This window comes from Prunus persica, chromosome G1, assembly GCF_000346465.2.
Source record: "Prunus persica cultivar Lovell chromosome G1, Prunus_persica_NCBIv2, whole genome shotgun sequence".
NCBI lineage: Eukaryota > Viridiplantae > Streptophyta > Magnoliopsida > Rosales > Rosaceae > Prunus > Prunus persica.
Window position 1 is genome coordinate 32,246,211 of NC_034009.1, and position 16,115 is coordinate 32,262,325.

Sequence of the window (16,115 nt, forward strand, 5' to 3'; positions counted from 1 at the left end):
CAATGAAATTCATAACTAAAAGTTCTATCTGACAAAAGGAAGTTAAGAGTACATTATGTAAAAATTGCATCTAATCGTATTTTGGGCTTCAGAATTCTCATAAAATAGAATACATTACTCAAATGATGAAAATGAACGAGAAGATTTGTGAAAACCAGCTACACAAATTAACAGATAGGAAGCTGGGAAGGACTTCTATTCTTACACAGGAATTAGGCTTTATTCATGATAAGAGTCAGTCGAGTCAAAATGGATTTTCCAGCATTAGCATAAGTGAGATGGAAGCCAGAAACCACATGAGATGGAATTCTCTGTTTCACTCAGATTCAGAAAGTTTTATAAACAACTCCTCATCTGTAATTGCCCCCATCTCCATCGCTCTCTCCAGTGCACTTTGCCCTCCTCCATCTTGAATTGATGGGCGTGCGCCTCTGCATAACTAGTATGTTAGTACATGGCATGGCATTATTAACAACATTAACCCAAGATGATATCAGTTACTTCAAAAGTTCACTTGTTTAATAGCCAATTGAAAGGAATTTGAACATTCAAAAGTTACAATGATCATGCAAATGGAAGGGGCTGCTCATATCAACATAATAGTACTGAGATGAGACGATATCAGTTAGTTCAAGTTCAAATTAACTGTTACAGTCATCTTATTATCAAGCGGACAAAAAGTTTTCTGATTTATTCTAAGAATGAAGAAAGGATCAAAAAATTTCATATGAAACACAGTTTTCAACACCAATAGATACATTACCTCCTAAGTAGAAACTTTGCCAACGAGTTGTTCCCACTGGAGATGCAGCGGTGCAAAGGAGTCCTTCCGTGGAAATCACGCAAATTTATGTTGGCACCAAATTGCAGCAACAATTCAATCATCATTGGATTGCCACAGTCACAAGCCAGATGCAGTAATGAACAACCTTGAAGACAGTTCCCTGGCTCATTGGCATCCTTGATTCTCTCGCATGCTGCTGGATCGTGCTGTTTCATCTCCATTGTGTGAAAATCTGACTCCAAGTCTTGTGCATCAGCATGGTGATATAAATCAACACCCACCACGTTATCAAAGGTAGTGTCAATGATGTTCACATCTGAAATCACAATAAGACGATAGACTTCTTGTAAATTACAAGTCTTCACTGCTTGCCATATGCTTGCTGCAAGAAGAGGCATGCCCGATACAGCTTCTCTAACAACCATCACTTTCTCTACATACTGCTTGTGCACAGAAGATAATTATTGTTAACATTAAAAATTACAGCCTTGTTCTTAATTACATGAGAAAAATGTCACGATTAACACACAACACCAGGGAAATTGGAAGGTAATAGGGAGATGAATGCAGAATGCAACGGAAATTGGAAGATGATACGAATATGTGTTCAAACGGTAAAATACAAAGACACATACAAATGAAAAAGATACCGTAAGGACAAAAACTTCTATATTAGTGTCTACCAAACTAGCATACACAGTTGTCCCTGTTTTGGATCATATGAAACTTTTGGATAAAGTTGGTTCTTAAGATTCACCATCCTTTATTTTTCCAGTTATAGTAACCAAAAATATTTTCAAGAAAACTTAAAGCAACTTTCAAGCTATATGCATTTTTCCACATGTTTTTTTTTCCTTTCTTTCCACATTTTATATGCATGTTCCTATTATAGAATTGAGGAAAGGAACTTCATGGATTACCTTTGCTTGAATGTATATTTCCTTATGCTGAATTGCATTTTCGGGGCCTGGTTTTAAAATTGAAGCCCTAGTGGCCTTTGAGCCATTCGCTCTGCAAAATATTTACACCCAACATAAATTACACAGCGATATACATAATTTCTAATACCACAAAGCACATTACTTAGATAAATCCAACAGTTCGGAAGGGATTAAAGGAAGCTGTCCTTTGTGAATTATTATTTTTAATTGTAGGCTAAAAGTACTTGAAAGGTCATGCATGCTTTTTTGTGGACAAAAGTATCCATTCATAAAAATTCCAAACACCGTGCTACTCCATATATCCATACTGTATAGAAGAAAAAAATATATGCCATGAAGCACCTAGCTACTCCATATTCCATTACTGTACTAGAGAATTTGTTGATAGTTATGAACTTAACATTCTTCATAATTGGGTTTCAACATCTTACACTTAACATTCAAGTTTCTGGTGTGGAATTAATAGAAACTGAAACCCATAAAAAACATCCTCGATTACATTTCTTTTAAGCTTCCACATATAAACTTCAATGTGGAAATCAACAGTAATTTTTTCTTTCTTTCAGAATATAAATAAACGGTAATGATTTCTCCACTCCAATTTTATCCACTTACACTCCTTTTTTAGTTATAAAATGGAGTGTAAGTGGATAACCACCACTCTAAATAAATTCTGTGATGTGATAACACTGGCCATATTGCAAATACAATTGGAATTCTTACCTTTCATTCTCAAGTAGAAGCGTTCGTTCCCATAAAGAGTTACAATAAGCATTACCCAAGTTGCGAAATAAGTCCACAATTGTAGGTTCCCAAACCTTGACATCTAATGTTAGAGATCTCACCTGCAGTTATTAGTACAAGTCATCTTTTAATGAGGGATCTTAAACGAGAATTCAAAATAATTGGTATAGAGAAATTCATAATAATAGGATTTCACCAACACAACTCTAAATGCTTTAACTTCCCTAACTTTTCGCAAATAACAAAGATAATCCAAATTATTAATCGTATAGAAGGGTAGGCCAAGAGGAAAATGACACAAAATAAAACTTATTAATAAACTGGAAGCTGGCAGACATCTACCCTAGAGCAAAACACAATCAGTTCTCAACTTTTCATTTCTTTGCGCACCTTTGAAATATGTACACCAAGATTCCGGTGAACACCAGAACATTCGATGCACACCAGTATGCCAAGATTAAGAGATGCCCAATCAGGCTCAGGAGCACTGCACTCTGCACAAAGATCATTTCCAGGGATTTCCCTGAGAATACTAGAAACAGAATCTATTCTGTTGAATTTTATGGTATCTTCTCTACTTTCATTGCTATTTAGTGGATGAACACCATATGTGCCAAGACCAGATTTACTACTCTTGAGATTCATGTTTCTAGGATGTGGCTGCATAAGATACAACGAAACTTTGTTAGTCGCAATGCTTGCATGCAAACCTTGATTTTTAGTTATACGGAATAGTCACAAAGCTTTCGAGGGAGGGACCTGTTCAAGAAGCTGAGAATTCAGAAGAGATTGAATAGCTCCTGTTATTTTGTTTATCCAATCCATCCTATCTGCATCATTTTCAGCCTGACCAAAACAGAATGGAAAATGTTGCCTGTCAGAATGCCGTCCCAGACTTCAATTATGCAGCTATTGATTCAGATGGAATGAAAAAAATGCAAGGGTGCAAGCGATGAAAGGTACTAGTTTGCTAAGATTTCATTATGTTGCCAATTATCTTTAGCCTAAATCATCCTCCTGTTTTCGCTTGTTTTTTAAGATTTCACTATGTTGCCAATTATCCTCTTTTATAGGAGACTCTCCTGTTTGCTTACATGAATTGCACGAATTAACAAAAACACGGCCCCTTTCATCAAAATGTCCATTATCAAGATCTTCTTCCTGTTCAAGTATAGAAAGCTAACCATGGAGGAACTCTTGCACCACAAGTTTCTCTCCATGGGAAGGGGCTAATGACCAAATAAGTACCAGTTTTAAGTAAAGATTTGATGATGGTATGAGTATGCATTGGAGCAATAACATTCCAATTTATCATTAGTGCACATTTCCAGTTGTAGTGACAACTCATCTGCTTCATCTTAACTTTTAGGAGTCAGACAAAGCGAGGTGTACTTTGGCAGAGCATGCTTGTTGGCGTCCATACCCTTTTGACCCTACCAAACCTGAAACTCAGTCAGCCTTTTTAATTGGATTTTGCTTGGGGAGTGGGGAGGAGGGAGGGGATTATTCAGTATCATTGACTTGAGGCAAAAAGTACCCTATCTGCCTGCAAGGGGGAGACAGTGACAGTTGTTTTTATCAACATTAAACTAGTTTTGCAGTTAACTTCAACTACATTCTCACATTTACAAATGTGGCATCCGAATGAGATAAAGAGAAAATGCTATCACATATCAACTTATTATTTCCAAAAGCTATACATGAGCCTAGTAGCTTTTTCTCGTGTTTTTCTTAGCAGAGTTATCTCTTTCGACCATTGTGTTTCCAGAACTGTCTCGGTGGCTCGATGAAATGATAATGTAACAAAATAACCTTTCTTACAACAGCAAAATAGGAGTACTAGAGCTCTTGGATTATAAACTTGGTTTCAGGATTTCAAGGTCTTGTGCCTTCAAATTATTGGCAGCTTACCTCAAGTAGTTGGTATTATGGTCATGTTGAGAGTTGAGATGAGTTGAGCCATGCATACAATTTTTAGTTCTACAATACGGCACCATAATGAAATAACCAACAGCCAATCAACTAATTACCTGCAATGTGTAAGTTTTCAGTGGGGATATTATTCTGAAGCAAAGTCGAAGATCTGTATCCTCTGCATCCATCTTAATTGTTGAGGTGCACAGATCAACAGTACGGCAGCCCAGAATGTTCTCATTAAGTGACGGTCCCCTATGTCTTGAACGAAATCTACCAAACACACCACTGTGATGTTCAGGTGAACGCGTGAAGTGATGTGATTGAGAGCCCTATGATGGTAACGGATGCAAGAAAAAAGAAAAATCAGGAGTCCATGCAACAAAAACTAACAACATTATCACTGGAATATGACATATATGAAATAGTTATTTAAAGATCATTCAAAGATACAGAATCCAAAACTTACAGATAAAAATAAGCCGAGAAAATTGTATAAATGCCTGATGGTTTCTGAGGATAATATCCAATATGCTTTCTATTCTTTTTGTGTTTAGTTAGAATATATTATTCAGTTTATGGAATAGTAAGGAGAAAGGGATTCCGAGAAAAGGAAAAAAGAAATAAAGAAAGAACAGAATCTTTGAAGATAAGGTGGAGGAAGTCGGTTTTCTATGGGATAGAAGTAGATTATTGGTGTCTTTATGGGCTTCATTTGTCAAAACATTCTACGGATTTTCTCTTTAGCATAATTATTGGGCAGCTCTGAACTTAAACCAATTGTAATATTTTTCTTGTAATTCTCTGGTTTGTATATGTTAAGCATACATGAATTTCTTGTATGTCTTTTCTTGCATCTTTCTTTCTAATTAAAGTAAGGTTTACTATAGTAAAAAAAAATGGTAACACACCATGGGTTTGGTACCCTTAATTCTGTAATAAAATAAAGACCCTTGATTGTTCAGTACGAAAAACCTCCTCTTCCAATCTCCCCTTAAACTTGAAGATCGTTTCAATAGATATCCTTGCTTGATCGTCTGGACCTAAAATATGAAACAAAATTAAGAATTATGTGATTATTCTTCTTTGAAGTAAAACTATACTGCCAATAAAGTGACATATAATCGTATTAAAACTTGAATTCCAACAATACAAATAATAGGAGACTCTCAGAAGTAAAAAATTGAAGACACATTCTAACATTACTTATCGCAAAAATTGAAGTAAAAGGTGCAATCATGCAAAAATTCGTCAACCAATTCTATTACCTTCCCATTTGCACTGGACTGCATGATTGCGTCTATATTTTTGTAAGAAGCCAAACCAAAGGCACGATTGCCATCAACCGCTGCAGAAGGCTCAATATTACTGGAAGCTCGTACACTGTCCAGCTCGGCTTGTGTTCTAAATTCCTGAATCCTTTTGTGAAGTTTCTCTTGCTCAACGGTGGACTGTTCTTTAGATTGTTGTGCATATGTCAACACCTGATTTCAGGAAAATAAGTTCATTACCAATTGAAACAATCTCTCCCTAAACACTAAATAAACATAATTGTCAAAGATGGCAACCATAAAAAGGTTCTGCCCATGGCATGAATGTACGGGTGACATGAGATCATCAAATGAGGTCAGGTTCAATGGGTTGACTCAAACATAGAGTGCAACTTTAACATGAAACTTCCAATTGCCAAAAATTAGATCAAACCTTGTTAAACTATAATTATTCAATACCTAAAAATATTGTGAGAGAAGAAGATCTAGTCAAACTCTATGTGATGGTAATCCATATTTCTCCAATAAACACAGTAAGAAAAACAGGGTCGGGGGAGAGTTCTATGCATCATTGGCATGAATGTATTCATGTAACAAATGTCAAGGAGTTAGGCTAACAAGTTTTACTAGCATTTGGGTTGTTGGCACGAGGATGCACTGACTGTAATCACAAAGATCGAGGTTCAAAACCCCACAAGGCACAAATGGTAAATGATATCCATCGCTCAGGAGATATTTGTTTGGCAGAATTGAATTATAGGCATCCCATACCCATTCCTTGGAATGGAGGAAAGGGGTTTCTTAGAAACTCATGGAATCCAGCATCCCAAATAAGGAGGGTCGGTCTTCTAGTTTGGTAGGTGGAAAAATCTCTATAAAGTTTAACTTAACTGATAATTTTTCAGCTGAATCCAATGCATGGTAATTCAGCTTACAGGCAGGATAAACTTCACCTCTCTTATTATTAATAACTCCAACCTTTAATTAATCCATAATTATCAAATGAAAAGTGAATTACATTCATACCTGGTGAATATATGGTTCCATTTGGCTGAATAACTCGTATCCCTAACCATTACAAAAAAATTATTCTTCTCAGCTGTCAAAATGACATACATTCACATGTAAAGAAGATAAAATCTAATGATTGCACAAACGGACCAGCTTAAAGTATCTCAGATGAGCGTCCATGATTGCACTAATAGATTCCAAAAACTCGTACTTCTTTTTTGATTCAATACTCATTAGTGAGTTTACCTGCAGTCCTTAAAATCACAGAGAAAGGTCATTACAAGCAGAAAGAATTAAGGAAAAAATGCATAACACATGCAAAAGAGATCTGCAAACATAGAAAGACATACTAGGTTAAAGCGGCTCTTCTCGAATGTTGATTTTGAATTTTGTAGATCCTGTCATGAATAAAGGATGGTGAGCTCCTCAATTTTTCCGATAAGAGGGTGTCTACTGTCTAGACAAGAAATTACTGAAGTAACAGGCACACACCTCCTCTAGTTCTGCTACAATGTCTCCCCGTGTATTCTTCTTTAAGGACACAAACTTTTCCCGTGCCTGACATTGAGTAAAACAAAATTTTATGCAACTTCATTAGATATCAACTCAAGTGCCTGAGATTTAAATGTGAGACGAAGTGGAAAACTGGACAAAAAATACAAACAGAAAATATAAGACGCCGAAGTAAATGCGCATACATGGACAGTTTCAAACCCCAATATGTATAATTTATTGGCTCATCATCCATACAGAAAAACAATTTTAATGATTTCCACACAGATCCCAATCTATAAAACCCAGACCCAACGGCATTTAGGTAGAACCAAGCAACTAGAAGCTTCCCTTCTTAGGGACCAGAGCTATAATATAAGAAAGTATAAATCGAATTAATATCATTGCACCGTATCATATAATCACACAAGTAGAAAATTTTCATGGAGATCTACAATACCTGATCATAACCATGTATAGCTTTGTCAAAGCGACGTCGGGACTCCTGCAAAATTAAGAGAAAAGCTTGTAAGAAAAAAAAAGCAAAAGTTTTGAGAACTTCATCACAATTTACGCTTAGTCATCTATCTTACTACCACAACACAATGCCTGCACCAATTTCCATTAGCATAATTATCGTAGAAGCTAAAAAAGGAACAAAGAATTACCTTTGCATCTTGCATATCAACTGTCATAAAGTTCATCAACCGATCAACCAACACATGCTCCACCTGTAATCCATAATTTTCCCGCCAAATATTTAGAAAAGAGAAAAAGAAAAAAAAAAATAGAGTTCCGTATAATGTTACTCTTAAATCTATATTTTCTATTTGGTTTGTCTGGGAATGGTTGAACCCCATATGTACATCAACCTCACCAAACCATGTGCTGCCATTTTGAGTGACCATTACAAAACACATAGAAAGCATGCCTCACTTTCACCATGTAACATATTAAGAAAGATTATTCCATTGATTGGCTACCTAATGACTCACTTGGGAGCGAAGAAGCTCTTTATAAGTGGCAAGCTCTTGAAATGCGGTAACGAATTTGGACATTACTGGACCTGGAAGAAAATATCACATAAAAAGCAAGTTAAACTATATACATATATATATAGTTTGGAACTTAACTGTCAACTCAAAGAAAAACTAAAGGACAAAAATTGAAAGCAATAATCAACTAGCAACTCGAAAAAGAAGGTAATCTAGTTGAACTGAAGATCTTTCCTTGTTTTAAATTTAGTATATGAGAAGTTCTCTTTCCCTTTCCGTGTTATACTAAAATTAGACCACAATTACAGCTTAAGATACTAAAATTTCTCATTTCCCTTTCACAGAATAAAATTAGACTAAATACAGCATTGACTACCATTAAAACCATTTTGTATTTAAAAACACTAAATTGAAAAATTAGAAATCATTATTATCATTTCATCCTATGCACCTTTATGGTTTCTATACATTTTTCTGGAAAAATAAGTACATAAAGCAGAATACAATTATGAATCCCAACAACCTCCTATGGATACGCTAACAGGATCATCCAGTCCACCACCAAATGCTTCCAAAGAATCTGCAAAAGTGGTGTCTCCATTACATGCTTCTCCGAGAGCCGCCCTGTGAGAAAAACAAAGACAAGAATCAAAACTTGCCTCTGCCAATGACTTTAAGTTTAATTGTTAAATATAAGACTTTAATAGGGATCGAAATAAAAAAGGAACATCTACTGGTGCCACTTATTGTCTATCCTGCTAATGGGTAGAGACTTTGTTTATAAATATTGAAATGCAATAGATAATCACAAAAATAAACTTGAAGGATGAAACAAAGGAAAGAAATTCACTTCAATAACTGAGAATGCAGTGACATCAAAGATTCTGCTAACTGCTACCAACTCTAATGCCGACCAAAAGCAGCCTTTCTAACAAGCAAGATTTTCTGCAACTAAACGAGGTGTTGCCCACTTAACACTAAGCAAACTTTGGAGTCTTTGTTAACATTGGGGTATTCACCCTTATTCAACCAAACTCCTACACTTTTTACATATGTGATATTTATTTGATGTTTACTTCTTGGTAGTAGGTTTTTTTCAATAATAACTATTATAAACTCCTGAGGTTCTACACAAATAGATGGGAAACATCGTAAACACTTACATAAACTTCTTACACCCTTTGTATAATTTTTGGCAGCGATCTTTCAACTCATCGGCTGTCTGTTCTAGAGAATATATCTGTTGAAGAAGGCAAACCGATCATTTGAACAAGGTCACAAAATAAATGAAAAAAGTAAACTACACCCACCACCATTATTGCTCTCAGGTATGATAAATTTTAAGAATTCATGCCTTGTTTCATGTTTTATGCTACAAGTTGCTTAATCTTGAAGTAAATATATACATAGTAATTCAAAGTCAAAAATTCCGTTGCAAGCCAGTAAAGCTCGTTGTCAGCTGAAAATATTTATTTCTACATTAAAAGTATTGCACATAAAATCCGAGAGAACGGAGCTATTTACAGTGAGAGTAGTGCGATGATTTCATCTCCAAATTCATATAATTTTAGGGGTTGAAACTTTTCTCAAAACACGAAATCCGAATATGTAAATATTTATCACCTGCTTCTGAAACATTGGGGAATCCTCGAGTTTGATAAATGCCGCCATTTTCCACTCGAATTTGGAGATCCAATCTCTCTTTGTCTCTTTCTTTCTCCGTATTCGCTCTCCAGCTAGCTCAGACTTTTTTTTCTTTCTTTTTCAGATCGAATTCGAGCACATGGAGCAACTCGCAAATTGCATATTGCGGAGGGGTTATTTGGTCATTTCCTTTCAACGTTTGCTCAATTTATCGCTAGTGATTCGCGCACAATAGAACGAGGACAAGAGTCACGAGACGACAGCAACAGTTGCAAGTTAGATTAGATGACAGGATGACCTTTTGCGCGCATACTTCTTCGGGCCCTTCGACTGTGATGGTGAAAGATCTCCCACCGTTGAATTTCAAATCAGTCGGTAATTAGTTTCCCCATTTGTGGATAAATTTACCTAAGTTATAATATAAATTTTGTAAAATGTGTATTGGCTTATTATTACAAAATGTTCCTAAAGTTTACGAAACTATCAGATTTCATCATTAATATTTTTTTGTGTCACTTGTGGTCCTCAAAATTAGTATGTGCGATCACAAATGGTCCATACCGTTCCTTCAAAAACTCTGTTAGTTTGCTGACGTGGCATATATATATCACAAAACATTCCTGAGGTTTACACACCTATCACAAATGGTACCTACGAAAATTTTAAATTTTAAATTTTAAAACTGATAAAATTTTGATTTTCTTTTTAAAATTATTTATAAATGAAAAAATCATTTATAGAAGGATTTTAATCTAAATGACCATTTATGAACCCTAAACTCTTAGTTTTTAAATTTTTTAATTTTATGAATTTTAAATTATTTTTTAAAAACTCCATTAATTTGTTGATATGGCATATATATGGAGTCCAATATAGTGTCACATGTATTTAAAATATAATATATATTTTAAATTAAAAAATTAAAAAAATTCGTAGGGACAATTTGTGATAGGTGTGTGAACCTCATGGATGTTTTGTAATATATATATATATATATATATATATGCCAAGTCAGCAAATCAAAGGAGTTTTTGATGGAACTTAACGGCAGGGACCATTTGTGATTGCACATACTAACCTTGAGAACCACGAGTGACATAGAAAAAAATCAATGATGCAATTTGATAATTTAGTAAACCTTAGTAACGTTTTGTGATAATAAGCCTAAAATATTACATAGAAGATCTGCAATGAATTTTACAACCATATAAATCAAACTCAACACGAAAAACTAATATCAATATGAATATTGTTATACTATATACAAATAAGTATTATCATGCAATTGTCCCTTCTTAGCTAAAAAGTCAGCAACCATATTGACTTCTCTGTCAATACAATGAATAGAAAATTGATCAAACTGCTAGAACAAATGCTAAATGTGTCAAGTAATGCTGAAATATAGTGGTGTACAAAAGATAACGCATTATATGAGGATAATTATTATCATTTTATCCTCATATAATGCTTATCATTTCACCCGCCGATTTTATACTATGTTTGGTGACTAGAATTTGATTTGATTATGGGTAGGATTAGATTGCATTTGATTACATTGGATTTAAAATGATAAGTAAACCTTCGTTGGCATTAGTGTCTCTAATTTGTGTCCCGATTGATGGGTATTGAATATGAGGTATAAGAGCATCTCCAAGGGAGATGTCAAATATCAAACATCAAATTTAAATTTGATGGCTAATGTGGTAATTTGTCATTTACACAGTTTTACAGTCCACTCGATATGTCAAATAAATAATTATTGTAACCATTAGATAAAAAATGTAATAAAGAAATTAAAAAATCACCCAACATAATCTCACTCTTATTTACAAATAAGAGTTCGTATTTTTAATTGAGTACGACCCATTCAAGATAAAAATATCTCTTAATTATAATCTCCATGGAAAGAGAAAACCCTTTGATTCCAATATGAAGAATGAAATAAATAATGTAATTTGATTTTATGTTACGGCTGCATCCAAGGAATCCTAGGCTGCCTACATACCCCATTTTGGGGATCAAGCCTTTTGTAGTTCTAAGATAATTTGATTGGACTTTCAAGGAATGAATGACCCCTTAAAAGAATTTGTGGTATAAGAAATATTTTATGGATTTTGGATGAATGTGGTTGGACCAGGGATTCAATTTGATTTTGTGGTTGGAAAAGTGTTTGGGGCGAATTTGGTTAAGGGACACCAGAGATTCTATTCGGACTTGCGGTTGTATTTGGATTGAATTTCCAAATTGCCTACGTATCCTTGGCAGAATCAAACCGGACGCAGTTCATAAAAAATTTGATTGGACTTTTCAAGGAATGAATGACCCCCCCTGAAAGAATTTGTAAGTTTGAGAGATTTGAATTTGATCTCATTGAAATTTGCACGGGTAGATGACCCATGAGAAAATTTGGAATGGTTTTGTACCATTTGAGAAATTTGGGATTTTTGTATCAATTATTTGCTAATTGATACGTTTTTATTTTGAATGGAATTTTGGACGGGCCAATTTTGATTTGAGGAAAGGGTCTATCAAACTTTATTTGACGGTTATATCAATTATTTGTTAACTGGTATTTTCTAGCACTTGAGAATTGATAATGTGGGAGTTGTTATCCTGTTTGAACACTTGAATTTGGAAGATGACCCACTTGCCCTTCATCCTTCTTTTACCATTTTTGGATATTTGGCTGAGAAGATGTGAGTCTCTGCATGTCCAGCAAAACCAATTGGTTGGGCTTTGGGTTTGCTATTATCACATCCTCACTAAGCAACAAACTCTCCACCACTTTCTTGCTCTACTTTTTCACTAAGCAACAGCTGTGCATTCCTTCCTTGATTTGTGACTGGAGCTTTTGCTGGGGCAAAGTCTCATTTAGCTTTAGCCTGCAGGACGCCAGAGAAAGGCTTGCTGCCCACTTGTGCCTTCATTTTCTTCTTTATTTGTTAAAGGCTCCAAGGCCCCAGGGAAATTGAGGGGTGCAAATTAATTCTCTTGTGCTTGACTTGGAGAAGTTTTGGTCTGACAAGAAAATAGTTTTCTTTTTGTACATAAACCTATGGAATATCTTTGTCCTTCTGTTTGTTACTCAAGAGCACCTGCATTATTTTCATAAAGTGTGTCTATGAACACCTGCAAGGCACTCACAACACTTAATACAGTGGGGCTCTTACGAAAGTCCATCTGCATATTTTCACAATAGAGAGATCCTTGCGAGAGCTCTCTTTGTGTAAAAGTTGTGCAGCCATCTCATCACCAATTTGAGAAGGATCAATTTCTTTGGCCTGCAGTTTCTTGAGATCTCTTTGACAATAGGGAATTTTTTAGGCTTCTTTGACAGCAAGGACATGGAAGAATTTCGACAGTAAGTGCACATTCTCAAAGCCTTTATGGCAGACAACAGTGGAAGGGGACTTTGAACTTTGATAGGAAATCTGTTATCAATTTGGTGAGCCCCATGACTGTTATTTTAAAGGTCGACTTCTGTGTGATACTCAGGAAACGTCATTTGCAGAGGCTTGTTTAATTAAACTTCGCATAAGATGTTTGAGTGTTGAGTAGCAAGAGAATATATTGCACAGAGAAACATGATGAAATTTTCTGGCAGAAGAAATAAACTTTATACCTTGCCTTTCTTCTGCCCTTTTCTTTCTCTTCTTCCTTAATCAGAATCCCAGCAGCCTCTTTGTTTTCTCTCCAGACTTCTGTCTTATTTCCTGCAGCAGCTTTTATTTTTGCCTCCTTCAGATTTCTCGCCCTTGCCTTCTTTCTTTTCAAGACCCCAGTCTTATCTTGCTTTAGTATCAATTTCTACAGCACTGTCTTGTTTCTTGCCTCCCCTCTCATCTGCAGCCCTTTGGTTTCTTTCTGCCTCTCCTTTTTTCTTTGGTTCATGCCTTTTTTATAGGCAAATAGGTGAGTGACAGTTGAGGGAGACTATTTCTTCCCAGATTGTGCCATCATTTTGATAAGTGGAGTGGTGGGAGATAAACTGCTCCATGCACAATCTCACCTTGACATTCTTTTTTATTTCTTTTGAGAGTGGGGCAGTAATTTTTTTCTTGGAGATAAATATATGGGATTTTATCTCTAGGCGTCATTTTGTTGTTGAGTTCTTCATTTTGGACCTCACCTGATTTAGAATTGATTTGTTACAGCCCAAATGCCTATCTAAATTAATCTGATAGGTATGAAATTTTTTATTTCAACAGTAACAGTCAAATCCTTTAAGATAAAGAAGAAAAAAAAATAAAAAAGCAAAATAATAAATGAAAGTAACAACCAGCTATCTTTAAAAAATAATAAAATATTCATTTGACATCTTGCTTTTGAAATGTCATAAATAATAGTTGAACCTCCAGCCTTCATTCCACATCAACTTTGACAATTCGGTTTGAGTGATGTGAGATGTTATTTCTAGCCGTTAAATGTCTATGTGACACTTTTAACATATCGGTCGAAGATGCTCTAAGAGCATTTCTAAGAGAGATGTCAAATATGAAACATCAAATTTAAATTTGATGGCTGATGTGGTAATTTAACATCTTACACAGCTTTACACTTCACCAGATATGTCAAATTAAATTATTAAATTATTATATTTTAGTGTTGATTTATTTTTAATTAAAAAGAAAATAAAAGAAATAATAATAAAATATTCATTTGACATCTTGTTTTTGGGATGTAAAAAATAATATCTCAACCTCCAGCCTTCATTCCACATCAGTTTTGACATATCAGTTGGAGTGATGTGAGATGTTTTTTCTAGTCGTTAAATGTCTATGTAGAACTTTTGACACATTGGTTGGAGATGCTTAAAGAATTGGAATAATTAGATTATGTATTTCAATTTTTTTATAGGATAAATTATCCTACTAAAATGCACATGATAGGATTATGGTGGGATTATATAGGAAAATGCTAGGGAGACCCACTTTCGATACCAACTTGCGTACCACCCCTCTCATAGACTGGGAGAAATATTACTATCAATGGAATGAAACTCTTTTAGAGACTTGGTACACAAGTTGGTATCTAAAGTTGGTCTCCCTAGCATGACCCGATTATATATCATATACATTTTAGAGCACCACTAATCCAATCATGTTATAAAATAACCTGGGATATGTGTGATAATTCAGAGCTGCACGTAAAGTAGATGAGACACAGCATTTAACGAGGTTCGGCTATGCCTACGTCCTCGGAGAGCAGCAGCAGTAACTTTTCTACTATGTAAAATAATAGGGCTACAAGTTTAGTGTTTACAATATATGTGGCTCACTGAATTTTCTCTCTAGGAGAATTTCTCTCTGCTCTCTCTTTCCTCTTTCTTCCTTCTCTTCCTTTCTCCTTTTTCTTCTCTTCTTCTTTCCGTTTCTCTTCTTATTTATAGGCTGAAATAATCACTATTCATCATTATTCATCACTGTTCACCCGTGACAGACAAACTCTATCAAAGCCGCCAAATGAACAGTAATGAACAGTAATGAAAACTCTATCAAGCCGCCAAATGAACAGTAATGAATAGTTAGTGGGCTCCACATGTTTATTCTTTTACAACACTCTCCCTTGGAGACCACTAATGATATGTCGGTTGTATCATTAAAGACTTGCTTGGAGAAAACCTAATAAGGTAGAGAACTGATGGAAAGAAAAGTACAACAATCTGTATAACATACTTCTGGATGCTCCCCCTGATTAATATCTCCCCCTGATGTCTTCATGACTATCTTTTGGATTGAGAATCTTTCGGAGTGAGTGGATGATGTAGCCACCAACAATTCATATAGTAAATATATTTCCAGTGAATCATGACTATCTTTTGGATTGAGAATCTTTCGGAGTGAGTGGATGATGTAGCCACCAACAATTCATATAGTAAATATATTTCCAGTGAGCTATCTCTATGTAAATCATAGAAATTTTCAGAGTACGCATATCTAATAACGCTTGGGCTATTTATAAGTTCACTTGAAAGAATATGCCCATACATGGTGTTATGCGGAAATAGCATCAAATATACCTCACATCATCCCAAAATGATGGTGATGGAGTTGAGCCTTATCTGGAAAATATGATGTCCGGTCCAACATACTTCCGGAAAATCCTTAAAGTGCCCAACGGATAATCCTCATAAAAATGCTTCAATACTTTCTTAGTATAAGCAAGTATCTCGTTGGCATAATGCTCGATCTTTAAGTCGAGACAAATATTTCTGGAATTCTTAAGAAGCTTTAATGTGTTGCAAACACATTATAATCAATATACTCACTGAGGCAATTTATGTACATTAATATTGAGTACAGATTTCGTGCGTCAGGCA

General features: G+C 35.1%; 1 protein-coding gene across 1 annotated transcript; it reads right to left on the reverse strand.

Annotated features, from left to right (window-relative positions):
• LOC18790167 (ADP-ribosylation factor GTPase-activating protein AGD2) lies at window positions 30-9,972 on the reverse strand. The gene is made up of 19 exons (XM_007227383.2): window positions 9,776-9,972; window positions 9,316-9,392; window positions 8,676-8,776; window positions 8,153-8,223; window positions 7,826-7,888; window positions 7,618-7,662; window positions 7,158-7,223; window positions 7,016-7,063; window positions 6,816-6,911; window positions 6,681-6,722; window positions 5,652-5,867; window positions 5,295-5,426; window positions 4,500-4,715; window positions 3,229-3,315; window positions 2,860-3,129; window positions 2,449-2,570; window positions 1,705-1,795; window positions 764-1,224; window positions 30-431 (listed from the first exon to the last, which is right to left on the reverse strand). The coding sequence occupies exons 1-19, from the start codon at window positions 9,821-9,823 to the stop codon at window positions 317-319; spliced, it is 2,367 nt and encodes a 788-aa protein (XP_007227445.1). The 5' UTR covers window positions 9,824-9,972; the 3' UTR covers window positions 30-316.

Coding starts and splice junctions, on each gene's coding strand:
- LOC18790167 (XM_007227383.2), bottom strand. CDS start 9,823: ATGGCGGCATTTATCAAACTCGAGGATTCCCCAATGTTTCAGAAGCAG. Junction 7,663..7,825: donor TTGATATGCAAGATGCAAAG/GTAATTCTTTGT, acceptor TTAATTTTGCAG/GAGTCCCGACGTCGCTTTGA. Junction 5,427..5,651: donor AGTCCAGTGCAAATGGGAAG/GTAATAGAATTG, acceptor TTCATATTTTAG/GTCCAGACGATCAAGCAAGG.